This window comes from Camellia sinensis, chromosome 11 (assembly GCF_055761805.1).
Source record: "Camellia sinensis isolate YWXY chromosome 11, ASM5576180v1, whole genome shotgun sequence".
NCBI classification, from domain to species: domain Eukaryota; kingdom Viridiplantae; phylum Streptophyta; class Magnoliopsida; order Ericales; family Theaceae; genus Camellia; species Camellia sinensis.
The window spans coordinates 71,080,300-71,107,965 of record NC_138971.1 but is presented as its reverse complement, the minus strand read 5'-3'; the positions used below and the strand labels follow the sequence as shown (position 1 = coordinate 71,107,965).

Below are 27,666 nucleotides of genomic sequence, written 5' to 3'. Positions count from 1 at the left end.
TCCCACATAATCAACACTCCCCTGATCTTCCCCTAGAAGGCAGTACAGCCCATCTCCTAAATCGAGTCCCCCAAACACTTCTAATAAAAACCCTATCACACTCCTCACACTTTGTCTCTTGAAATAAAACTATATCTGGTTGTTGAATTTTCAAAACCTCTTTAACTACCGCCCTTTTCCTACGAGACCGTAGTCCTCGAACATTCCAACTAAAGATCTTCATCGGGAACCATCATCACTCCTTACCTCTTTTCCCCGCCCCTCATAATTGATGCCACTTGCAAGCTTTCTTAATTCCCTCAACCCTTTCCTTAATCCCCCACCGCTTTGATTTCCATCCCCCCCAGATGGAATCCCCACCCTCTTAGCCCGAGACTTCTTCCCAATATTCCTGACCAGTGCCAACCCAAGAGTCTCAAGTAACTGTGTAAAATGAGGGACATCATCCTCCTCCAAAGGAAAAGACACATACTTACTCATTTCCCTCAACCACCTTTCAGACTCAGAACCATCGTTGCCACTAACAGTGTTCCTTTGAAACCTATGATTAGGAGACTTCTCCCTCGAAAGATCAGTCCTATTAGTGTCCATATTATTTAGCTGTGGGTTCAAACTGCCACTGGTAGGGGTCCTATTCTCAAGTAACAAAGGCAAATCATCATTCTTGTTAGAAACCTTTCTGGAAGCTTGTAAGAAACAAGGACCCAATACTGACTCCCCCTCCTCCCCCGCCCCCCTAACTGACACAGAATAAGGACTCTGAATATGAGGATGAAGTGAAGAATTCATGTTGTCCCTGTCAATAGAGTCACTAACCTGTTCACAAGAATTGAAGACTGCCTCACCCTCAAATCCCCAGTGTGCTTAATACAAGAAGAAACTGGTACCTCCTCTTCATGATATAACCTAGTGAGATTCAAGTCGAAATCATCAGCCCTCTCCTCCTCCGAATAATCCTCAGCTTCCTCATTTGGACCCAAAGATTCATCAGAACTATCTTGAGAGCCATATTCTTCCAATGCTTGGAGCACCCCTTGTGGATCGCAGATGCCCCCTTCCACTTCATGAATCATTCTGTCAACATCAGGTAAAAATTCGATCGCTAAGTCCTCATCTTCAGCCAAATCATTAACATCAGTGGGTCGCTCAATCTGAAGAAGCTGACCTATGGAGCAATCGACCACATCGGCCAAACCCAGTTGAATTTCGTTTGGGTTTAACCCAACCAGCGTAGTCGGAACCTGATCAGCCCCAATCTCCACATCCTTCTGTCGCCGACTGTCGTCACCTTCATCCCTATCGTCCACCTGGGTCGCTGTCTGTATACAATCATTCACCCTATCGAGAACACCCATCGTCTCCTTTACCCGACAAAGCCCTAGATCCGAACCAGTAATAGAAATACCCATTTGGGCTGATTTCAGCCCATCATGATTCAACATATAACTTGGTTGTTTGTTACCCAGCGGGCTATCATCCACATGCTTCACTTTTTGACCCAAATGACTAGAGTTCATAAGGCCCAAATCAAAATTCTCCTCTTCACGAATCTGGTCTGCAATTGGTGCAAGAGAAAGGCCCAAACCTGACCTGGGCCGAAGCTCATCCAACAGCCCATCTTCACCTAAAATAGCCTTTCGAGATCTGGAGCCTAGAACAATAGGCCCATGTTCATTACACTCATGCCCAACGCTTGACCTCCCCTCTTCGTTGACATTCTCTCTGTCGAACATCAGAGCCCCTTCGTTAACCCCAACTTCCTTAGGAACCAGACAGCCACGTGTCCCAACTGTCCCCTCAGGTTATTGATATTGACATAAAACAGTGCATCTTTAGTTTAAATTTTATATTATTGATATTGACATGTTTGGAATTTTATATTATTGTGTGGTTTTGATTAATTGCTTGAATTAGATAGTTTGATTCTTGGTCTAAAGAAACTAACAAAACGCATAGAAAAACAATGTGCAATAACTCGTGTCTTTGTCAGATTGATTCAATTCAGTTAAATTGACAGCATTGGGTAATAGTAAAATCAAATTATACTGTCTTTTGAGTATAAATAGGACAGTTTCATGATTTCATCGTAAAATAACCACATTTCATTGTAAAAGAACCACCTGTGCCTGTGGCACTCCAAGTTTTTTTTTAAAAAAAAGAAACACAATCAAGTTTTTTTTACACAACGTGCATGATTTTTGTAGGGAATGTTTTAAATCACAACTTTGAGCACTCAAGTACGATCTCTTCAATCATTCCAATTTTTTTATCTTATTGAGGTGGTGGTAGTAATTTTCACTTTATGGTTAAGCCTTTTAATTGTTGAATTTAAAAAAGCCTTCTAATCATTTCATTAAGCACTACCTAATAAATTGTAATAAAAAATTTATTACACATAAATTGTTTGATCTCATGTAGTTGTTTTGTTTTTTGTGAATCCTTGGCACTCGATTAGAGTGATATATTTTGACTTTGACTTTTAAATTTGTTTTTTCCTTCAAATTTAAAGCGTATAAAAGTGGCAATTGTCCATGATATTGCAGAAGGTAACATCTTTGTACTTAGATTTTTTTTATTGGGTTTCTCATTACGCATTCTTTTGTTATGACGAGTATATTGAAGAAAAACAATGATAGTGAGAATTTTGAGTAAATTGTTGTATAATAATTAATTGGGCAAAGCTTTTTTCCATGAGCCTGCATGTAATGGGATTCCAAATGAGATGTAATTATTTATTTTCATTTGTTTTCATGTATTATCTAAATTGTTAAATTCTTCGTGCTGAATTGAAAAAAGAAAAGAAAGAAGAGTTATACTTAGCAATTCATATTCTTTTTTTTTTTCCAATACAATTCATATCCATATTCATTAAGCAGCAACATGTGAACTCACAAGTCATGATATACACTAATCAAGAGACTTGGGAACTAAATTGAAAGGTGCTTGATCATATGTTCAATTCCTGTTAATTCATAGTTATTGGTGTCTCTGTTTTTCAAAGGTAATATGATTTTTCCTATTACGATTTTTTTAAATTGATTTTTTTAAGTGAATTCAAGCATTGGAGTGATTTTGTTGCAGGTGACTAATCCACCTTACAAATGTTGGAATTGTGTTGTTTTTCTATGTGTGTTGATAGTTGGCTCTTTCATTCTAAACCGGATGATTAATCTCTTTTTTTTTTTTAAAAGCTAGGAGTGTTTTTTTTAAAGCTGAAATTGATTACTCTTTTGCCTATGCTACACTGAAATATAGAATTCATTATTTGGACTTTATTTTTGAAGTTTGTTATTTGAGATTTGTGAATATTTTTATCAGTTTAATGTGTAAAAACAATTTCAACTTCTTATCTATGAAGTTATAAATTGAAATAATATTATCATTTTGAATTAAATTATTACAATTGAATTCCATAACATATGTGATACCAAAAAAATTGTTGAACGTGCCTTTCTAGTTCATATATATGACATATAATAAATATATACACTTATATATTTCGTGCATGTCTTCCACGTATTGTGTCCTACATTTTTGAAAAATTGACGTGTCGGCATGTCCATGCTTATCCATGCCGTGTCACATATCTGTGTTCGTGCTTCTTAGAACACAATGCAAAACTAAATCAAAGTAAGAAATAAAGTTTTCTCAACCAAACGGCAGAGAACTGATCTATAAAAAAAAAATCAGCAAACTTCTACAGTTAAACAAGTAAAACAACAAATAGCAGCTCAATTTATTTTTTTGTCTTCCTCAAGTTTGAAGACATTTCGACACAATAACCTATAAAAGATATGACTATTAATGGTCAGTCTCTGTGTCAATCTACCACTGATATAGGTGAAGGAAACTTGCTTCGAATTACATACCTGCTCAATGTTGTACCCAGGGCTTGGATCATTAGACAAAGTTAGAACCCTTGCAAACCGGTCCAAGCAATTCCCAACAGCAATATCTATAGTCTCACCAAAAATCCGATACCGCCCCTCGCTATATGCAATCACCTGTGTGTTCCTACCACTTACATATAGCACAACAGGGTCATCTGCTCTAGTGACAACCCTTCCCATCTCAATATAAGCAACACAATGATTTACTGCAACAATGGGTTTCTTCCAAAGCTGTGAAAGAACCCGAACAGCAACAGCAGCAACCTGTAATGGTGCACCCATGCCTGGTCCTTTAGTGTAACAAAGACAGTCAATGTCATTTGGGGTTATCTGCGCAGTCTTGAGAGCAGATTTGATAAGCGGCAGGATGTGTTGGAGATGGTGTTGGGCAGTTTCTCGGGGAAGGAATCCCTGCCCTGGTGGGGTAACATAGGTGTGTCTTGGGTTTGATAAAATTGAGCCATCAAGGGTCACAACCCCAACACCAATCTTATTGGTTGACCCCTCAAACCCTAGAGCTATCATCTTCTTCATCTTTAAGAATAATATGCCCGACTCAAAATCAGACAATGTCTTCAAATTAGGTTGATGACTTCAACTGAAATTATGTATTCTTGTTATCTGGGAAGAAAAAACACATAGTTAAGAGACTCCGTCACGACTAGATATATATACTAGTAGCAAGGCATCGTGTGTTGCACGATTGGAGGTGCCAGTAGTGATTATGAAGTTGTAACATGAACGTAGACAATAATAGCATTGTAGTGGAAAAAAATAAAATGGGCTCAATGTCGGAAATAAATTGAATAAAAAGCAAGGCGAAAGGAGGCTTTTGTTGAGATGATTTCTTAGAAAAGGTTGAACTTGAGCTATCAGAAACAAGTATCTTTCCATTGTTAACAAGATCTTAATAACCCTAACCCCCGTTTGATTGCAGGAAATGACCAAGGAAATGAAAATATTGTAAGATATAGACATGTTTACCAGTTTTAGGATGGCAATTTCTATAGCCAAAACTTAAGGGTAGGTTGGAGTCACTACTGGAGTGGAGATCAAACGAGTGTTCATGGATAGAAGCAGTGTGTCTGGGGTTAGGTATAAATCGATTTACAAGTCATGTAATATCGCTTGTTATAGTGGATTGACTTGTCACTCTCTAGGGAAAATTGTAACGGTTTAGGTCACATTCCTCAAATATACTCAAGTCCGAGACTCCTTACCTACTCAAAAAAATAATGGATTGACTTGCTAGCAACGTGCCCGCCGTTTTACCGCAGAGATAGTTTTCTTCAAGGTTTCCATGTAAATCTGTGAGTTCATGTGGTAGTTGGTTTTTTTTTTTTGTAACAGACCTGTGGTAGTTGGTTTAATTGCTTTATTTTATTTTCCGCAGATTATTTTTTTATTCTGTGGATTGTGATCATAGTTTGGGCCAACTCCCACATCCAAACTTTCAATTCTGTATGTTGTTTTGATTTTTAATGGACCGCATAAACTCAACACAATTTTAAATTGATCAGATAATAAAACACAATCTTGCTAGGCCTAGTGGAGAGGTTTCCATCTTATTCAGTCACTAACTCTGAACTTTATGATTGAAAAACTTTGAATTTTTCTTCTTGCATTTTTCAATTTTTTAAAACTACAGTGACTTTCCCCGCCCATACGAAATTCCACTTACAAAATTTACCAAAAAATTCCAGATATTGTGTTCAGAAAAGCATATGAAAATATAAATCACAATCGAAAGTTGGAGTTCTATCTTGCTCCCACCAACCAGACAGAGTAAATACATTCAAATTCCTAGGAACCACAAATTTCCAAGCAAAAACAAAAAATGAATTGAGCAAAAACATTATGAGACAGAGAGGGAAAATAAAGCTTAGCAAATCAAGAAAATAAAGATTTATAAGACCTCAATGAATTATCATATGAGATTGGTGCAAACAAAAACACAAAGTTGGACTCGTATAAGCCCTAATAACCTCAAATTATATAAGACCCATAAGCATTACCAAGCCAAACGACAAGTTTTACATGAATAGCCCAACCAATCACCATATTTTTAACATATACACATCCGATCTTTAGGGTTTCACATTCAATGCTGTGCCATGAATTAATGAGAAAGATAAAAACAAAATTCCAGAATTTGCTATGTATCTTCAATCCATCTACAAAGAAACTTTCTTTCAAAGACACCATCTATGTCAATTTAGTACGAGAGGTGGAAATTTTCCGGGAATATATTTTCCTCAGAAGGAAACAGACCTTGAATTAAAAAATCAGCTACCTTGCAATGAATTGAATCAATAAAAGAAAGAAACTTACTCAAAATTCGTAGCGATTTGGACGATCTACCTCTTAAGATCACAAAGAACAGAGAGGGATTGTGAGAACGAGAGAGAGAGAGAGAGATGCATTGGTTGGTTGGTTCAACTCGCCAATTATATGGGCGCGACACGAGTGAGGGTGAATTGCCTCACCAAGGATCCTCTAGAGTGTTTTTTGCCTAAAGTTTCCTAAAGTGGTGTATTGTGTGGTTGAGATTTAATGTTGAAAATTTGGTGTGACTTGTCATTAAATCTCAACCACACAATGCACCACTCTAGAAAACTTTAGGAAAAAAATACTCTAGAGGATCCTTGCTCGAATTGCCCAGATGTGATTTCACTTTACTAATTTTGGTCACACATTTTTTATTATTTATTAGAGCATGGCTGTTTAGTTCGAATTTGAGCTGTTCTTGATTGGTTCGAATTTTATTTTGACGGTTATTTAGCTAGTCATTTAGTCGGTCGTTTGACAGATCATTCAGTGAAAAGGCTGATAGTCACAATCGATAAAGTAACAACCGCGATAAAAAAGTATTTTACTTGGTCATTTGAGTAATCGTCCGGCTAGTCGACCAGTAAACAGTGATTTTACCCATTCGAAACAGCTCAATTCAAGTTACAAAAAATTTTCCTTTGTTATGTACACTTTGATAATGTTCTTTTATTTGAGTTTTTTCTTTTATTTTCTGTAATTTCCCACAAGGTGTCTTGCCAGTTTAACGTGCACTTCAACTAATATTCACTCGCAGTGAAGTTTGTCGCTGGCCACAAGATGTTATAATTGCCAAAATTTAAATTGAAAAGTATACTCAGTCAGATTTCAAAATCTTACCTAACTATGGACAAATCACTAAGGCCTATTTTGGTAAGTGAGTTAAAAGTCACTTCCCAACTTTTAGGGTAATTCTATTTCCACACACTTATCTATCTCTGCACGCACATTTAATGATTTATTTTTTTATTACAACTTTGTCCTAAAATAAAATTACTAAAGTGTCCTTATCTTCTCCATCAAAACCCTAATTTCTTCATCTCCTCTCATCGTTCGAAGCTCAGAATCCATGGCAACCACACTGATCTCCATCTCCTAACTCAGCCACACTAATGAAACCTATAGATGGAGGAAAATGAAATAGATATATAAATAAATAAACAAACCGACCAGTAACTCTTCTGCTTCACAACTAATCTTTGCCTCAAGCCAGTGCAATTGTTCAGTTGTTCGCTCAAAGCTCTGTTTATCGTGAGTTGGTTCAACAAAATTGGCTTCCAAGACACCTAGTGCATGACAGATGTAGAAATGACATGAAATTGGTCAAGCAGCCCACATAAATAATGTGTTGAAATAAAGAAAATAATACCAGGAATACTCATTGCAATGCAGAAAACAACACTTACAGGGGAGAAGAAGCAACACCTACAAATGAAAATTCTTCTCAAGACTAAAGTAGGGGAGAAGAAATAACACTTACAAATGGGTGTTGGTTTAGGGTTTCAATGTCAAAGAGAGGGATAATTTTAGCAAAAAAGATTGTGCATTGAGTAAAATTACAAAATTCAAAATTAGTTGGTATGTGTATTGAGGAAAATGTGGAACGAGATGTTTTGGTGTGTGGAAATAGAATTATCCCAACTTTTAACTCACTTTCCTCTCTCACAAAAAAGATAAATTCTATTTCCACACACTTACTTATCTCAGTACACACACTTAATGAAATATTATTTTAATAACAATTATATCCTAGAGTAAAATGACCCTAATGGATATCAAAACACACCCATAATATTAAATCAAAATTTTCTCTCTAAACATCATTTTAAAAAAAAAAAATCTCAGTACATATCTTTTAAGTAAAAAAAATAAATAAAAATAAACCCTAATTTCGTCATTATTTCTTACTTCCTCCATTGTTTCTTACTTTAAATAAAGTGAAAGGATTATTAAATTTCTAGTGTGTATACTTACAAGTTTCAAAGCCAACGCAACGACTAATCTATGAAAAAGTCACAAACTTTCATATCAATACATGACCCTGTAGTTTTCAATAGTTTCCTCAAGTGTTTGCAAATCTAAGACAAACTGTTTCGTCTTCTTCTTATTGTGTTTGGATTAGCCAAAAAGAGTTTAGTCCACACAATAAGAACTCCATATTTTCAATATAGATGGAAGTCAAGAAACAACTTCAGTGAAAGATCAGTGTTCAGTTGGTGAAGGGCATAGTCTACGAACTTGAATCCAAGACCTAGTATGATCATTTCATACCAAAATTTAGCCATCATAGCCTACTTTTTTTCGGATATCAATTGCCGGAATTATTGATTCTATTCAAAAATCAAGTTCTGAAAACCAAATTTGAAACTCAACTTCATGCGTTTCGAAAGTTAAAAATCGAATAAACTTTTTTCATTCAGATGACTAGTACCAAATGAGCAAAGTCGAATTTTTTCTAGCAAAAAACAAGGATTTGGGAAAAATCATATATAGATGGAGTTGTAAGTTTTCAATGGAGTTGTCAAAAGAGTGCAGATAGACGAAAAACGAAACAGGAGGGAGATGCTCACTTTCAACAATGCAATAGGTCTTCAATGGAGTCACTGTGGGTCTTTTTCAATGGAGTTTGATGTTGCTGTGTCTTCAAGGTGAATGAAATAGAAACTGTGTCTACACTGTGGAACAAATGATTTAGGTGGTGTGTGTACAAAGATGTTAGTTTAGGGTATAATTGGAACATGTGATGTGTGAACTGAGAACAAAAATATAAAACCAATTTCATAAGTGTGTCTATTGAGAAATTATGTATATAGAGATAAAATAGTGTGTGGAAATAGAATTTCCCCACGAAAAAGTCAAAAAACAGCTTTTAACCATCTTCCCAAAATATCCCTAAGTCACAAGTTCATTTGTGATTTATTTAAATTATGTTATCCATAAAATGCTTTGCGAATTAGTGGAAAAAATAGTACAATAGGGTGTATTTGTTTAGACGAATTGGATAAGGAGGGATTGGAATCTATCGGACTGTTAGTCCTAGGATACATTATCTCCGGATTATTTGGTTGGACTGGATGTGTATCCTATGTTTGTTTAGTCATGTGATTAGATGTCAGGAAATGACTATTTGGTTGGATAAAATATGAATCCTATGTTTGTTTGGGATATTATGAAGAAGAATAAATGTTTAAATGACTATTTTACCCTTTTTAATTATTTATTAAGTAATAGCAATATTAAACATATTTTTAATATTTTAATTATTTTTAACTAGATTAAATAAAAATTTATTTTATTCTATTTTTTACACAATTAAATAATTTTATTTTTAAAAAATTAAATATCAATAAAAATATATGCTATTTTTTTAATTAAAATTTTAAATAAATTTATTTTCAAAATAAAAATTATTAAATAATGAAATTAAATAAAACATCTATTAAAATTTAAATAATAAAATATAAACAAAATTTTAAAATAAAACATTAATAAAATATCTATAAAAAATTAAATAAACAAACATCAATAAAAATTAAATAATATTATTTTATTTTTAAATTGAGACATTTAAATTTTATTGAATTTTACTAAGGCCAAGTTTGGCAAGTCAAATATAATCCAAAAAGTCAAAAAATTACAAAAAAAAAAAAAAAAAAAGTGAAAAATGTATTACTTTTCATAAATAAAAAATATTTTATATATTTTTATAATATAAATCTACTGAAAATGTCACAGCTGTTAAGCAGGCCATCATACACTTCTCTTGGGGCAAAAAAAAAATTGCCTCCTTCGGGACAAATAACTTTTGGATGGTGATGGTCGGTCTGTAGGGGCCATCGTGGATCCCATTTTAATAATCTGAACCGTTAATACGTAGAACTCATCGAGTAATATATGCCTATAAAAAATCACGTTGATCAGATATCGTTAATTATATGATCAAATCAGTTTTGTATAAACAAAATGGTTGGTGTAATAGTTAATTGTTAAACAAAACTAAACCAATCATATAGCTATCGATATCCGATCAATGTGATGTTTTATAGATATATAATAGTCGACGAGTTGTACATATTGAACAGTTCAGATTATTAAAATGGGACCCATGATGACCTCCACAGATCGACCATTACTGTCCAAAAGTTATTTGCCCCGAAGGAGGCAATTATTTATGTGGAGACATGCTGTGCAGCTGCAAGAGAGTTGTACAATCCATTAATTTTCTTCGACTATACACTTTATTTATACAAAATTTTATTATATATTTTTTCGTAAAAAAATAAAAAGTTAACATAACCATCCATATTTTTTTCCTCAACTTTTTAGTTCAAAAAAATAAAAAGTGCACTTATTTAGGACAACCCAAACAACCCCTAAATATAATACATAATTATAGATGGCCAAAATAATCATTTCACCACCTAATCTTATATCCCCTTATCCCTCCATTTGTGTCCCACCGTCTCCGTAGAACACAATAGTTCAATAAATTTGGAACTAATAATCCGCAGGGATTAATAGTCCAGTTTAAAAATCCAATAACAGTTCACAAACCATTTTGATATTAATTTCCACATACCACGACACATTATTAAATAAAACTTGACTATGAAATGACCATAAATCCCAACAAATGGAAAAAAAAATAGCCCCAAAATGTCCTCGTCAAATTGTTACGCAACATCGAAAGCCCACCCCATGAACTCTACACCATGCCTCATGTGTGCCACAAGCCCAATCATTTGTTTTAAATATTTAATTTATTAAAAAAATCATTTTTAACCAATTTACGTAACCTAAAAGCAAATCTCTAAATTCTCCCATTATAAATATTTTTTCATAAATTTTTTACTTTTTAGATACAACTAAGTAAGGTGCATCTAAAAAAATATAAAAAAAATATTTAAAATTTTAAAAATATTCACTAAAAATAAAAAAACTCAAAAACTAAAAAATTCAATTTTTAAAAAATTTAATTAAAAAAATTCAAACCAAACACAATAAATCGTATTTATTTTTTATTTTTTTAAATGAGGTGAGTGTAATTTACCAATTTAAATTTGATTGATAAGTTTTAAGTGCACCAAACAGGGCCTTTTCCCTTTCCAGTGTCCTCTGCTTCTGCCACTCTCTCTCTCTTCCCCTCACATGGGAAACCCTTTGTTTCGCAGCCTCCGTAGAGCTTCTTCTTTCACTTCTCTTCTCAACGTCGTCTCTTCCTCCAATACTCTCACTTCCAGGTAATAACTCTCTCCATACTCTCTACCCTTCTCCCAAATCCCTGTTTTCACTGTATGCTCACCATTTTCTTCTTCGTCTTCCAGGTCAATTTTCCACCAATCAAATCCAATTTTCGCTCCATTCAGACTTCAAACTTCATTCTTTCCATCGAACCCTTGGTGGGTATTCAGAAATTTGAGCCACGGTTCAGTCAATCTCGTGATATCCCAAGGAAAACCCAAGTTCGAGACCCATGAAATCGATCCTCCGAAGAAGGAGAAGTGGAAGACTAAGAAGAGGTTGAAGCAACAGAGGATGAGAGAAAAGCAAAAGAGAAAAGCGGCCAATAAGAGAGACCCACGATGGCTCGGCGTAAAAGGGAAGAAAAAGAAGAAGTTTGCTAATGCTGAGGAGCGAATCAAAGACAAACTTGAAAAAGTGAGTGTGATTGAGTTGTTGTAATGTAACAATCTATATATTATATTGGGTTATTCATTGAAAATTTTAATCATTTTTGTTTGTCATTTCTTTTAGTTATTCTTTTCAATTTTACTGCAAATTGTTTATATATTTGTAGTAGTTCTGGTTATGATGGCATGTTTGATGTTGAACATGATTGATTCATTCATCCATTGTTAGATAGCTTATGTTATGTAGGATGTGGTTCCGTGCTATAATTATAACTATTCATGGGTGCAAAAGTGATGCGTTTGGAATTTTTGATTCAAATTTTTGGAGGAATTGATAATTGAGGGGCGGTTTGATGAATGAGGAAACATTTTGTAGTTTTGGACAGTTTTAAACATTTAACATTATTCTTGTGGGTTGATATATTTTGCACCCTTGTTGGAATTAGCTTGGAAGGTAAGGAGAAAAAAGAAATTGGTGAGTTTGGGATTTGGATTCACACGCCTTAGTCAAATGCTGGTCTTCTTGTGGATGCCTCTCTTTTAGTTCTTTCACCATCATTTAATCACATAGGTATGAAAAAGAGTATGCATCAGTCTCTATAAGCACGTCTTATTTAATTCAGTTATTTTCAAAGTAAATAAGTTATTTGTCACTGTTGAGTCAGAACTGCCGTGGGGTTGAGAGATACCTTACCCCCTTTTGTGGGTTTTGCCTAAAATGAACTTAAGTCAATTTCTTATTTGAGTAAATGGACTGAAATCAGGAAGTTGAGTCTAATTGCTTTTGAAAGTTAATTTATCACATCACCATGCCTCCCAATTCAATTATTGAATGACTAGATCAATTCGATGAAAATTTTTCGTTGCGTATATCCTGGTATATTTCTTTCTCACTGTGTGCCAGCCTCCCAGAAAAGATACAAATTTAAAAAATAAAATTGCAACAATGTTTACCTTTTGTTTTCTTTGTTTCATTATATCATTTGAAATCTATACTTATACTGGTCCTGAGTGTTCCATTCCAGGCAAAAATTAAGGAAGCCATGCTGATCGAAAGACTAAGCGGTATGAAGTTCCTAAATTACAGTGTCCTGCGCCTAAACCACATGACTTAACTGGTGAGGAAAGGTTCTATTTGAAAAAGATGGTCCAGAAAGGGTCTAACTATGTACCAGTTGGGAGAAGAGGAATCTTTGGAGGTGTGATTCTTAACATGCATATGCATTGGGAGAAACATGAAACTGTCGAGGCCATCTGCAAACCTTGTAAACCTGGTCAGGTACACGAGTACGCAAATGAAATTGCCAGGTTGAGTGGTGGAATTCCAATTCACATAATCGGAGATGACACCATAATCTTTTACCGAGGAAAGAATTATGTGCAGCCAGAAGTTATGTTGCCGATTGATACATTGTCCAAGAAAAGGGTATATTTTCCAACTTTTGATTTTCTAGAAGGTTTTGTTATTTTCTTATATTCTCAATTATATAGTCTTATTTTATTTTTGACCGAAAAGGTCCTCTTAGTAAAAATGATTATCACCATAATTAATGCCATTCATGCAATTGTTTTTATGGTGAACGCATGAATCTTAATGGTAGCTCATGAAAGTCATTTCTGCTTGATTAGTCTAATCAAATAAGAATTGTTTTGTTCCAACCAAAAAAAAAAAAAATCAAATAAGAACTGTTGGTGGTATAATTTATTTATTTATTTTTTAAATTTCTTTGCTGGATAACCTCGGGTTCTGCAACTTTTGCTTTGTCATGTGAATGATCACTCTATGCTCAAATTAACTAGGGAGTCAAAATTAGACTGCTTGAGGGTGGAGGAAATTGAGCTGGTTCTCCATCTCAATATTGGATATATTACTTCTCTGTCTGTGTTAGTACTTTCTCTCTTGCTCAACATATTAATTTTTTTCTGTATTTCCAGGCACTGGAAAAGTCAAAGTACGAGCAATCACTCGAGTCCGTGAAACACTTCATTGCGATTGCTGAGAAGGAACTAGAACTATATTACAGACACGTTGCACTTTATGGCAGCCCAAATAGTCGGAGTCCCAACTCAATTCTTGACAGTCCAAAAAGAGGCAATGAGGAGCCAAAGAGAATTGAACCTACCGTAGAAGGGAACCTTGACTCAACGATTAGTGGATTTTCCCCAGCTCTTTCAGAGGCAGAGATTGATTCCACAGATCATGAACTATCTGAAACTGAAGATGATTTTCTAGATGAAGACCCATCTGTAGGTGAAATAGATCTTGATGATGACAACGTATCTAGAAATGATTTGGATTCTTGTGATGAAGGAGAGGAGACATTAACCAAAATGTTAGGATCATCACCATGGTATAGAAGTGGGTGGGATGCTGATAATCAAGGATTTCAAAGTGAAAATAAACTATAATAAGAAACTTGTGATTTGATTTAACTTAAATTTTCTTTGTTTTTAAGATGTTCTTTTGTTTGGGAGGTAAAGACTTGATATTTTATGTGGTTGCTGTCAGTGAAGGTCATAATTTTACAACAGGTCCTTGGTCGCTAGGCCATCTGTGATTCTGCAGTGTGTAAAGTCCTACATTTTCTCCCCAACAGTGGTTTAGATTATAGTTACTCTGATGTTTCACATGTCCTGAAAAGTTCTTTATTTTGAGTTAGTGGAGTATTGAATATCCTCTGCTCTACCAGCTGAGCTAGCCCCTCCTTCCTCTCCATTGTACCTTGCCCCACCTCCTTCTTCAGGTCTGAAAACTCAGCCTCCTACCTCCTCCTTCCTCCTAGATCTGGGAATTAATATACAATTTCGTTGAGAGTTTCTTATTTTCCTATTATTCTGGAAGTCTTTAGATTCAACAGAGTTATAGAAGAGTTGTGATTTTCTTGTTGCTTCAGATTTTGCTATTCACATTTCGCTGCTGCATCAAAGTTTCATGGTGGTGGTGGCTGGCGGTGGTGGTAGGATTGAGAGGAGGTGGCAGCCAGCGGTGGTAGATTGAGGGGGAGTGGATTTTTGTCCTAAATGGTAATTTGCTTGAGGGACACAATGATAATTAAAATAAAAATAATAATTATACTAATAATTGGGAAAATGGTAGAAGCTCCTTTGGTATCTTATGTTGGTTATAGTATAGCTTGGTTTGTGTTTTGTTGTCTTATTGGATGAGCTATAAGCTCTCAAGGTACATATGCTCTTTCTGTGTGCGCTTATTACATTTCCTTGCCTACTTTTCTGATGAAATGAAGCTTTTCTGTTGCCCCGCATTTCTTGAAAATAGCCATTTTATTAGCTTAGTAACTCAGAACTGAAACAAACCAAAAAAAAAAACAAATTGCTTTCACCCAAGTAATGAATAAATTATTCAAGGAGCATGCCAACCAAAATAACAGAAGCCTTCTCGTGAACTGTTTGCTCACAGATACCATACCAAATAGAAATCAGATTGTTGTACCAAATGTCAAAAATGCAGAAAACAAGTGGGAGTGTAAAATCTAGTGAATCAAGAAATGTTGTCAACTGGTCCTGAAGAACAAGCAAGAAAGAAAAACTTGATCATGACAATGTTATCATATACAGACATGAAGCCAAACTCATTCTCAAATTCACTTCAACAATTAATGAAGTCTCAATACAAACTACTTGGGATTCAACTACATCACCTTCTCACCTTTCAAAATTTTCTAGAAACACGTAGGGCAGTTACTTCTCATTATTTTTTTTCTTGAGTTGCCCACTTGATTCACCTCCAGCTGAATTTGTGGCATCCATGCGCTTGGGCTTAAAGTGCTCTTGCTCTTTGAAAGTCATACCAGGCAAAAGTTGGGAAATGCTGAATGAACTGTTTGTCGCACCAACCAATTGGGTCCAGGATGACTGTTGTAGTCACGAAGCACCTCTGGCGTATTTATTTGAAGCTGTATTTGAATGTTCGAGGACTACGGTCTCGTAGGAAAATGGCGGTAGTTAAAGAGGTTTTGAAAATTCAACAACCAGATATAGTTATATTTCAAGAGACAAAGTGTGAGGAGTGTGATAGGGTTTTTATTAGAAGTGTTTGGGGGACTCGATTTAGGAGATGGGCTGTACTACCTTCTAGGGGAAGATCAGGGGAGTGTTGATTATGTGGGATAAGAGAGTTGTAGTGGAGTGTGAGGTAGTTGTTGGGGTATTTTCTTTGTCTATTAGGTTCAGGAAAAGGGATAATAATGAATGGTGGTTGACAGGGGTGTATGGTCCTAATAGATCAGGGGATCGATGGGGGTGGTGGGATGAGTTGGTGGGATTATTTGGGCTTTGTTCTCCTTATTGGTGTGTGGGTGGGGATTTTAATGTGGTTAGGCAAGTTTCCGAAAAATTAAATGGGGTTTCTACAAATAGGAGTATGCGAGACTTTGATTCTTTTATCAAGGAGTGTGAGTTGATTGATCTTCCTCTGAGTAATGCGCGATTCACATGGTCTAATCTACAGGAAAATCGGGTGTGCTGTAGGTTGGATAGGTTTCTTCATACTTTGGGGTGAGAGGAGTTGTTTCCAGATGTAAGGCAAGAGGTAGGGCCCAGAGTGGTGTCAGATCATTGTCCTGTGATTCTAGAGAGCTGTTATTTTAAATGGGGTCCAACCCCATTCAGGTTCGAGAATATGTGGTTGGAAAATCGTGCTTTCAAGGCATTCTTTAAGGAATGGTGGGAAAATGCTCGTGTCCATGGATGGGAGGGTTTTAAGTTTATGCGAAGGTTGAGAGAAGTCAAGGAAAATCTTAAAATTTGGAAACGTGAAGTTTTTGGGGTTACGGGTGAGATGAAAGCAGAACTAGTTCGGGAGATTGGGGAGTTAGATGTGAAGGAGGCCGAGGAGGGCTTATCTCAAACGTTAAGGTATAGGAGGTCAATGCTAAGAATGAAGTTGGAGGAGATCATTTTTAGGGAGCAAATTTTTTAGGGTCAAAGAGCTAAGTTGAAATGGGCTAGAGAGGGTGATACCAACTCTAGATTTTATCATAGAGTTGTGCTGGGGAAGTGGAAGAAGAGTTTTATTAAGAATTTGGAAGTGGCTTCAGGTGAAGTCGTGTGTAAGGAGGAGCTTATTGTCAAGGAAATTTTTAATTTTTATTCAAATCTATACTCTGATGGGGGTGTGGATCGTCCAGGGATTGAAGGCATTAATTGGGTCTCAGTGGATTTAGCATCTGCTAGTTGGCTGGAAAGACTCTTCGACGAAGATGAGGTGAGACAGGCTGTATTTGAGTACGACAGAGGCAAGGCTCCTGGCCCAGATGGTTTTTCAATGGCAGTGTTTTAGGATTGTTGGGAAATTGTAAAAAGGGATCTTATGAGGGTTTTTTTTCTAAATTTTTTGAGAGTGGGCAGGTTAATTTGTGCACCAATGCATCCTTCATTTGTCTAATTCCCAGGAGGGGGAAAGTCAATTAAGATTGGGGATTTTAGACCCATTTGTCACATCTCTTTATAAGATTTTAGCTAAAGTGCTTTCTTGAAGGCTAAGAGTTGTCTTGGAGGGAACTATTTCTTCGGCACAAGGTGCATTCGTGCAGGGTCGGCAGATTTTGGATGTAGTTTTAGTGGCTAACGAGGTTGTGGAGGAGTATAGGGGGGACTACGTAAGGAGGGTATTGTATTTAAGGTAGATTTTGAGAAGGCATATGACCATGTTGATTGGGGTTTTGTGGATTTTGTTTTGGAAAGGAAGGGGTTTGGTGTTAGGTGGAGGAAATGGATTTGGGGGTGCTTGTCGTCATGCAATATGGCAATTATTGTGAATGGCAAGGCGGGGGATTTTTTCCAAGCATCCAGGGGTCTTAAGACAAGGTGATTCTTTATCACCATTTTTGTTTATTTTAGTTGCTGATGTGTTGGGTAGGATTATTGATTTAGCTAAGGATAAGGGTGTCATTGAAGGGTTTGTGGTGGGAAGGGATAGGATAGGTGTGACTCACTTACAATTTGCGGATGATACTATTTTCTTGTCATTAAAGGAGGAAAGTAAGGTGGGGAGTCTGCTGAAGATTCTAAGAATTTTTGAAATAGTGTTAGGCCTCAAGGTCAATCTTAGTAAAAGCAGTGTTGTGGGTATTAATTTGGCCGATAGTCATGTGCATAGAGTGGCGGCCATGTTGGGATGTTCAATTGATTCCTTTCCCCTCAAATATCTAGGGCTTCCGTTGGGAGGAGATCCTAGATTGGTGTCTTTTTGGGAACCTGTTCTTGTCAAAATTAGGAAAAGATTGGAGGGATGGAAGCGAGCTTTGTTGTCTAAGGGAGGGAGGTATACGTTGGTACAATCCATATTAGGATCTGTTCTTATTTATTTCCTGTCCCTTTCCAAAGTTCCGGATAGCATTGCAAGAAAGATTGAGAAATTGATGAGGGATTTTCTTTGGGAAGGGTGTGAGGAGGGTAAAGGAGTTCATTTGGTTAGGTGGGAGACTGTTTCTCTTTCTAGGGCAAAAGGTGGCTTGCCTATAGGAAACATTGTTGCTAGGAATATTGCTTTATTGGGCAAATGGTTGTGGAGATTTTCTCTTGAAAGTGAGTCGTTATGGTGTTCAATTATTAAAAGCGAGTATGGAATTCAATCCAACGGTAGGGATTCTAATGTGGTTAATAGAGGCAATGGTCGTTCTCCGTGAAAATCCATTTCTTGTTTGTATTCTCTTGTGTCTAATTGTCTTTCATTCAAAGTGGGGAATGGGGAGAATGTTCGGTTTTGGGAGGATGTTTGGTTAGGGGATATTTCGTTTTGCTAGATCTTTTCCCCTTCTTTACAGGTTGGCTCGTTCTCCAAATGTGTCTATAGCGTCGGTGGCTTGCTCTTCTATGGCACCCATATCCTGGAATTTTGATCTCATTAGAAACTTGAATGATAGGGAGGCGGGGGAATTGGCTTCTTTGTTGGTTGTGCTCGAGGGGGTTTCTTTTTCTTCGTCTTCTGATAGTAGGGTGTGGAATCTTGTCTCTTCTAGGGTCTTTTCATGCAAATCCTTTTTTGATAAGATTATTGATAATCCCTCGGTTCCCTTGTTCCCTTTTCATAAGAAACTTTGGAAAGCGGGTCTCTCTCATAAAGTGAAGTTTTTCATGTGGTCTTGGCTCAAAAGGGTGTTACAACTAACGATGTTCTTCAGAGGAGAAGGGCTAATCACTCTCTATGCCCCCAATGGTGTGTGATGTGCAAGAGTAATTTGGAGGTAGCGGATCATCTTTTTCTTCATTGCCCGGTTGCTACAGTATTATGGCAGCGTCTTTTCAAGTTATGCGATGTGCAGTGGGTTGCTCCACGAGAGTGCATGCATATGCTTCTTATTCGGTTTGACGGGTTTGGGAGTACCAAGAATGCCAAAACAATGTGGTTAGTCATTGTTTTTGCTATTTTCTGGGCTATATGGTTGAAGAGAAATGTTCGAATTTTTGAAAACAAGGAAGTAAGTGTAGAGGCTTTGTGGGATAGGGCTGAATAGTTGGCCTCTTTTTGGGCATTTGTATCTCCTCCTTTTAAAGGAGTCCATTTGTTTTTGATCTCTAGGGATTGGGCTGCTGTTTGCCATTCTTGGAGTTTAGAGTTTTGCGATTGGTTTTGCTTTTTCTTCTTCTTTTTTTCTCTCCTTGTAAGAGGACTTCTTGTCCTCTCTCTCTTTCCCGTTTTAATAAAATTTTGTTGTTATTCAAAAAAAAATGTATAATACCAAGAACAAAAAGAGATTAGATTCTGCAATAAACATAGGTAAATCATTACACTATGAAAAAAATAGAATTTAAAAGTAGACTAACAAATAGAAGGCTTCTCTGTCAAACCAACTGATAATGATGAAATTATAAACAACCAATTAGAGGATTCTATGTAAATAAGAAGACTTTTGTTAATGAGATTAATCAAAGATTGAACAGGATGATACTACAAATCCAAATAATTAAGTTATGAAATTCAAAACCAATTAACTGAAGAAAAAAAAAAATTCAAATATCTATCATTAACACAAAGAAGCCATGAATTTGAATCTTAGTAAATAAAAACTCCGATTCAACTTCTACAAGTCTAAAACAAATTAACTCATGAATTTACCTTTTATATCAATAACTCAATAAACCAAAATTTTATAGATATTGAATTTACATTTGGTTTATTGAATTTACCGTCTTGCTTACATTGTTAAATTTTTGAATTCCATGGAAATTGAATACATTTGTACCAATTAAACAAAACCAAAATTTTAACTGAGATAGGGGGTAGTGGGAGTGAGTGGGAATCATTCCATTATGAATCTTCAGCCTAAACAAAATCTAAACACTTGTGGGCTGAACTAGTGGTGTATGATGAGATTGCAAATATACATTAAATATTGAGGGAAAAAACAAAGGTTGCATATTGTTTTCCTATGCATTTTGTTAGTTTCTTTGGACCAAGAGTCAAATCATCTAATTCAAGCGATCAATCAAAACCACACATAATAATATAAAATTCTAAACCTGTCAATATCAATAATATAACATTTAAGCTAGAGATGCACTATTCATGTCAATATCAATAACCTACGAATCAATAATACCAAGAACAAAAAGAGATTAGATTTCACAATAAACATAGTTAAATCATTACACTATGAAAAAAATAGAATTTGAAAGTAGACTAACAAATAGAAGGTTTCTCTGTTAAACAAAGTATTGATTCTATTCACAGATAAATTCAGCACTGACAAAGTATCCTAATTTCTTAAATTTTGGGCTGAAGTAGAATATCATGAGGAATGAACAAATATAGTCATATTGAAGAAACAAATGTAGTCATGAGAGCTAACCTATTGAGCATTGAGAAACTGATGATTAAGGTGAAAGAGTGAGGATTTCTCTGAGGCGTTTATTTTTAATCTCAGGCGTGTTTGAGATGTGAGAGAGTTAGTGGCAGATGAAAGGGCTAAATTTGCACCATCCAAAGTGAATAACACATTGATGTCAACCATTGAAATGTTCTTGTACAATATTTTCAAACTCTGCCTTGTTTTCAAACTCAACCATTGGATTGAATCAATTTGATGGTGCATATTTTGACAAATAGACAAAAGTCCCGTAAAAAATAAAATAGAGCTTCCTTGTTATATAGATTTTATATACAATTCAACTTTTGTGCTTCTTGTTCTATTGTGAGTTTGGTCAGCGAGCAGTAGATATTGGTGAATTTAGGGGTTGTTTGGGATGGCCTAAATAAGCGTACTTTTTGTCTTTTTACAAAAAGATGTGCAGAAAAGTAGAGAGGTAATGTGATGAAAAAAAGATAAAAAGATGGATTATTTTTGAGTTGCCAAACTTGGCCTTAGTGCAAGGTTCAATTAATTGTTAGTTCTTGCTCGATAAAGGTAATAGAAGCTTTATCTGTCTTTTTTTTTTATGTTTCTCCTATATATTTAGTCTACCTTCATCTTATTTGATTAGTTCTTATTTATCATATTTTAAAAATGTGTTTGACTACGGGCTTTTATTATATCTTCATCTCTCTGTTTTTGTTTTTCTATATTTTAGCAAAGCACTGCATTGATATTACATGATTGATGTGTAGTTTTAGATTTTTTGGGTAAGTTGAGATTATGTCTTTGAGATTCATTATAGCTCTCATTTATGAAGGTTCTCTCTGGGATTTTGGTTTGCTATTTTATGCTTATTTTTCGTTTTGGATATATTCTAAATTTTTTTAGATAGCCTTTAGCTCCTGTCAGGCTGTTATGTGCTATTTTTTCACAAACAGAATGTTCTTGAAATAATGCAATAAATAAATGTTTTCTCCTTGATTTGCCTTTTTTATTTTTTTCCCCCTTCATCAGCTTGCGAAGAAAGGAGAAAAGTTTATAGACCTTCCCTATGTTGTCAAAGGAATGGATGTTTCGTTTAGTGGAATACTGAGTTATCTTGAAGCTACCGCTGAGGAAAAGCTACAAAATAATGAATGCACCCCTGCAGATTTGTGCTATTCCCTTCAGGTAATCATTTGGAATGCTTCCAATATTTAAAAAAAATAAAAAAAACATATTTTGTGGTGATAAAAAGGTTTTGTAGTTGGTAATTTGGTATGGCTGTTTCTTGTAAATTGCAAGTATTAGTTAAATATTTACACGATCTAGTTGTGGCTCAATTTCTGCATTCAATTTAAATTGTTTTAGGAAACTGTGTTTCCGATGCTTGTGGAGATTACAGAACGGGCAATGGCACACTGTGACAAGAAAGATGTTCTCATTGTTGGTGGTGTGGGCTGTAATGAGCGCTTGCAAGAGATGATAAGAATCATGTGCTTCGAGAGGGGTGGAAGGTTGTTTGCAACTGATGACAGGTACTGTATTGATAATGGGGCAATGATTGCGTATACTGGTCTCCTAGCTTATGCTAATGGGATGTCAACTCCGCTGGAGGAATCGACATTCACACAGCGGTTTAGAACTGATGAAGTACTGGCAATCTGGAGAGAAAAAATGGAATTGTCAAATGGTCTCATGGAAAAAAGTACCTATATGTTTCAAGGTATGTGTTTTCTATTCTTTTCCCATCTTTTTTCGGCAAGATCATGGATTAGTTGCTTCCTAATTTATAGAAGGTATGAGGCCCTTCAGCAAATGATAAACAGGCAAGCTGTGGACAATCCATGGCCAATTTAATATCTCAAGGCAATTTGCTTTCTCTACCTATCTGCATAGAAGTCCCTGTGTATCCAACCGGGCAAGCTTCTGCCCATGAAATTTGAAGAGCTTCTATTTCCACACGCTAATTTTTCTTAGTGCATACACTTTTTTGGTTCGGATATCAACTTCCGAACAAAATTACATGGTTCGAAATCATTTAGTTTCGTTTTGAAATTGATTTATGGAAGAAAATTGGCATGTGAATTGAGAGAAAGTGGTATGTGGAAATAGTAGCTCCTAGAATCAGCTTCTTGCATTGCTTGTAGAAGCATGAATTATGGGAACTAGGCTGGATCAGGGTTGGGATTTCGCATTCTGAAATGCCTGGGTTTTCATGTTAGGAAGTTTGGGAGTTAAGGTAGGTTGAAACCGTATATGTAGTTATATAGAACAGTGTTATTCTGTAAAGAAATGTGTTCCCATGTATACTTCAGTACTCATTGAAAGGTTTGTAAGACCCATCAAAGTGCGAAGCCTGAAATTGATATGAGAAAGTAGTTGATATTTTGAGAATTTTTTTTTGATAATGTTATATAAATATTTGTAATGAAACTAATGCTAAGAGGAATAAGTTATGTTTTTTCCAAGTAGTAGTAGTTATACAACATCCATTCTTCCTCAACATGGAATTATGCATGTTGGTCCAATTTTAATTTTCTTTGGTATTCTATTTTTAGTATGTGAATCCTCTTGTTATTTAGATGTTTCCTTTCCTTGCTCTATTTCTCTACTATTTCTTGTCCTATTTGTTTTCTATTTTAAATTTTAAACCATGAACTTATGAGTAATGAGTAGAGAGGTCTCAACCGCTTGGTTGGGCAAGATGGCCACGTAACCGTTTCTCTAGTGAGGAGGGGACTAGGTATTGCATGGAGTCATTTTGTGGATATGGTTTCTTAGTTCTTCAAATCAAGTGTTGTCTCTTCATTTCAAACAATCCTAATATATCTTATGTGACCTTGTGGGATATCAGTTTAGGCATTTGGATTCCCAATGGGTTTCGGAATAAAAGGAAGTTTGTTGGCATGTGGCTTTGGATATTTTGGTCACGTAATGCATATTAGTGGTTGAGTTGGCTTCCGTAGACTCAGGAGGTCTGGCATGTGTACACCTTACCATGAGGCATATCCTCTTGACCTTATGTACTGAAAGATTTGTCCCGTTCACATTTACCAATAGGCAATGACAACCAAGTTTAAGAATGCGGGCACAAGGATTTGTAATTCTAGTTTTGGTTTTCAATTTATTTGGTTTTCTAATTTGCCAGACCTTAAAATATATTATCAATAAATACAGATAAAAGATGAACAACCAAATATGGTGATTGGTTGGGCTATTCATGTAAAACTTGTCGTTTGGCTTGGTAATGCTTGTGGGTCTTATATAATTTGAGGTTATTAGGGCTTATACGAGTCCAACTTTGTGTTTTTGTTTGCACCAATCTCATATGATAATTCTTTAAGGTCTTGTAAATCTATATTTTCTTGATTTGCTAAGCTTTATTTTCCCTCTCTGTCTCATAATGTTTTTGCTCAATTCATTTTTTGTTTTTGCTTGGAAATTTGTGGTTCCTAGGAATTTGAATGTATTTACTCTGTCTGGTTGGTGGGAGCAAGATAGAACTCCAACTTTCGATTGTGATTTATATTTTCATATGCTTTTCTGAACACAATATCTGGAATTTTTTGGTAAATTTTGTAAGTGGAATTTCGTATGGGCGGGGAAAGTCACTGTAGTTTTAAAAAATTGAAAAATGCAAGAAGAAAAATTCAAAGTTTTTCAATCATAAAGTTCAGTGTTAGTGACTGAATGGGATGGAAACCTCTCCACTAGGCCTAGCAAGATTGTGTTTTATTATCTGATCTATTTAAAATTGTGTTGAGTTTATGTGGTCCATTAAAAATCAAAACAACATAAAGGATTGAAAGTTTGGATGCGGGAGTTGGCCCAAACTATGATCACAATCCACAGAATAAAAAAATAATCTGCGGAAAGTAAAATAAAGCAATTAAACCAACTACCACAGGTCTGTTACAAAAAAAAAAAACCAACTACCACAGGAACTCACAGATTTACATGGAAACCTTGAAGAAAACTATCTCTGCGGTAAAACGGCAGGCACCTTGCTAGCAAGTCAATCCATTATTTTTTTAAGTAGGTAAGGAGTCTCGAACTTGAGTATATTTGAGGAATGTGACCTAAACAGTTACAGTTTTCCCTAGGGAGTGACAAGTCAATCCACTATAATAAGCGATATTGCACGACTTGTAAATCAATTTATACCTAACCCCAGACACGCTTCTTCTATCCATGAACAGTCGTTTGATCTCCACTCCAGTAGTGGCTCCAACCTAACCTTAAGTTTTGGCTATAGAAATTTCCATCCTAAAACTGGTAAACATGTCTATATCTTACAATATTTTCATTTCCTTGGTCTTTTCCTACAATCAAACGGGGGTTAGGGGTTATTACGATCTTGTCAACAATGGAAAGATACTTGTGTCTGATAGCTCATTTGAACCTCAAAGGTTCTCTAAAGGTGAAGCCATACATAGGCTGAAGAATGAAGGTTAAATTGAATGAAGCTCAGCAAGATAAATATTTTAAAGATTGACTCAATGGTGACTGTTGATACAAAGGTCTTCACCTGGATGACAAAGTTAATGAGATTTCACTCAGTTCAAAATGTTTTTGTAGGCTTTCGTTTGTTAAAGGAAGGTGAATTGATTTTTTTTCCCCCCTTGTGCTCTGTAGTGCTCATTCTTTTTTGGTTGTCTTGATGAATTTAGGTTTCTTTTCTTTTCGTAGAATATTTTGTATATAGCATGCTTATTAGTGATGCCGCAAAATTCTCACGTGGATAATTTTTATTAATGATAAGGAAACAAAATTTATTAGGTATTACTCATAGTTGGAATTTATGATTGATAAATGTAATCATTGAATGACTGCTTTTATTGCAGTGGATTTTGAGGTTGATAGTGATGCCAATGGTGAAGTGGTGGGTAATTCTGTTGATGTGGAATACAGAGCTGGTGATGAAAATGGAATGGGTGGAAATTCTGTAGAAGAGTTATTTCAACAAAATCAGGATGATAAGGTGACTCAAGTTCTTTCTGGGAAGGAAATGATTCCAGTTGATGAGCCCCAAGCTCCAGTAGAGGAGCCCTATCTGAACCAGGAGTTTGAATCCGAAGCAGAAGCTCATGCATTTTATAATGCTTATGCAACAAGAGTGGGTTTTGTCATCCGTGTGAGCAAGCTCTCTCGATCAAGGCATGATGGATCTGCCATAGGTAGGGCACTTGTCTGTAATAAAGAGGGATTTCGCATGCCAGACAAGCGTGAAAAAATTGTACGACAAAGGACTGAAACAAGGGTTGGTTGCAGAGCAATGATTTTAGTTAGGAAAGTAAGCTCTGGGAAATGGGTTGTTACGAAGTTTGTAAAGGAGCACACTCATCCTTTGACTCCTGGAAAAGGTCGAAGGGACTTAGTCTATGATCAATGTCCGGTTAGTTCTTGCTTCTTCATTATAAAATTTTGTTCATAATATTGTTAAATTTTCTTTATATAACATTCAGTTTATCTTGCTGAAAATACTGTCATAAATCAGCTTTGAAGATTCACAATTATTGTGGTCATCTATGTGGAACTGGGGGAAACCTGGGTAAGCTCGTGCAAAGTTTCTTTAAGGCCAGTATCTTCTGTGAAGATGCACTAAATAAAATACAAGCAACAAACAAGTCAAGAAGCTACTCTATGTAAAAAAAATTAAAATAAATAACAATAATAATAATCTATGAGAGAAAAACTTATACTATTTAATAACCTCCTAATTTGTCATTATCTGAAATTCCCAAGTGTTAAATAATCTCATGTTGAATGGCAAGGAGGAATTAGATTCTTTGTTTAATCTAGGTTTGCTCTTCAATTGTAATAACGTCAATCAATATTGTTGGCCTATATTTGTATTGCATCTTACTTTCTTGTGCATCTTGTTTTACAGAATGAACGCAATAAAATTCGGGAACTGTCCCAACAGCTGGCCATTGAGAAAAAGCGAGCTGCAACATATAAAAGGCACTTGGAGATGGTCTTTGAGCACATTGAAGAGCACAATCAGAGTCTCTCAAAGAAGATCCAAGGCATAGTAGACAGTGTAAGGGAGATGGAGTCCAAAGAACAATAAGTCATTGATAGTTTTCTACATTATTTAGGTTTTTGTTTTCAATTTTATTTTTATATGGTAAACAAAACAAGGAAAAAGCATGGGAAAGGCTATTGGATAAGGTGTACATTACTATGATCATGGTTTTGATTTTACTATTTTTCCAGCTTTGTTCTGGCTTTTGTTAGAGTGGAATCTCTGTATAATTATGCTCTTTTTAGGTAAATAGGTGGTAAATGTATATTCAATTGAGCTGATCCCGGCACCAATTGTTCCATGAAATTGGATAATTTACATGGTTTTTGATGGAAAAGTTGAAATAAGCCTTTCCAGTGTTTTTTTCCCATTGTATTTACATGATTTTATTTGTTCTTAGTAGCTTTTCATATTCATTTAGGCAATGTTCTAAAGATTGTTGAATACACAAAGTTTTTTCTTGTCTTTGTTTCTTTGGGTCTCTAAGAAAACCACACAGGTTGCTAGATTTTGCTCTTTAAAGTTGTTTTTCTTTCATATATATATATATATATATATATATGTTTGTATTCATCTTTGTTTCATATTTATTTATTTATTTTTGCTCTCAAATTCACTAGTTTCACTTTGCTGTGTAGAAACAGGGTTTGAAGACTTCTATATATTAGGAAAGAACTCAAAAATTGGACCTGCTGATTGGATCAATTTTTTTTAAAAAATTTTAAGAATACAAAAATTAACACCAATTGAATATAAGTTTTGTTACTTGAAGTGGGTCTTATGTTTTTATGAATTTCACACGCATGTGTGATGGGGCTGTGTCCAATTGTGATTAATTTATGTGTAAATAGGATAATTGACTCTGTTAGGTGTGATTTTTGGAATTTTTTTTTCTTTTTTAAATGATCAAGGAAAATTTGGTGAAAAAAATAAAAAAATGCCATATTTGATTTTATTTTTTTGAGAGAGAAAATAATTTTAAAAATATTTTTTAA

At 35.3% G+C, this 27,666-nt stretch overlaps 1 protein-coding gene and 1 non-coding gene across 3 annotated transcripts in view; one reads left to right on the top strand and one right to left on the bottom strand.

Moving 5' to 3' along the window:
- LOC114319945 (uncharacterized) overlaps positions 1-27,666 on the bottom strand; it is an 80,435-nt gene that overhangs the window by 9,505 nt on the left and 43,264 nt on the right. The window contains exon 1 of one of the 2 annotated variants that reach the window (XM_082894066.1): positions 3,870-4,445. The exons of the other annotated variant lie outside the window; for it this stretch is intronic. Coding sequence (XP_082750192.1) covers positions 3,870-4,424 — 555 coding nt within the window. The 5' untranslated portion in view covers positions 4,425-4,445. Of the gene's footprint in view, positions 1-3,869; positions 4,446-27,666 lie in introns of those variants that run through there. 2 annotated transcript variants of the gene reach the window in all.
- LOC114260797 (uncharacterized) lies at positions 11,302-27,041 on the top strand. The gene is made up of 8 exons (XR_014343980.1): positions 11,302-11,458; positions 11,543-11,876; positions 12,874-13,274; positions 13,784-14,095; positions 21,676-21,831; positions 22,012-22,366; positions 25,488-26,038; positions 26,534-27,041. It is a non-coding gene; the product is annotated as an uncharacterized LOC114260797 (transcript).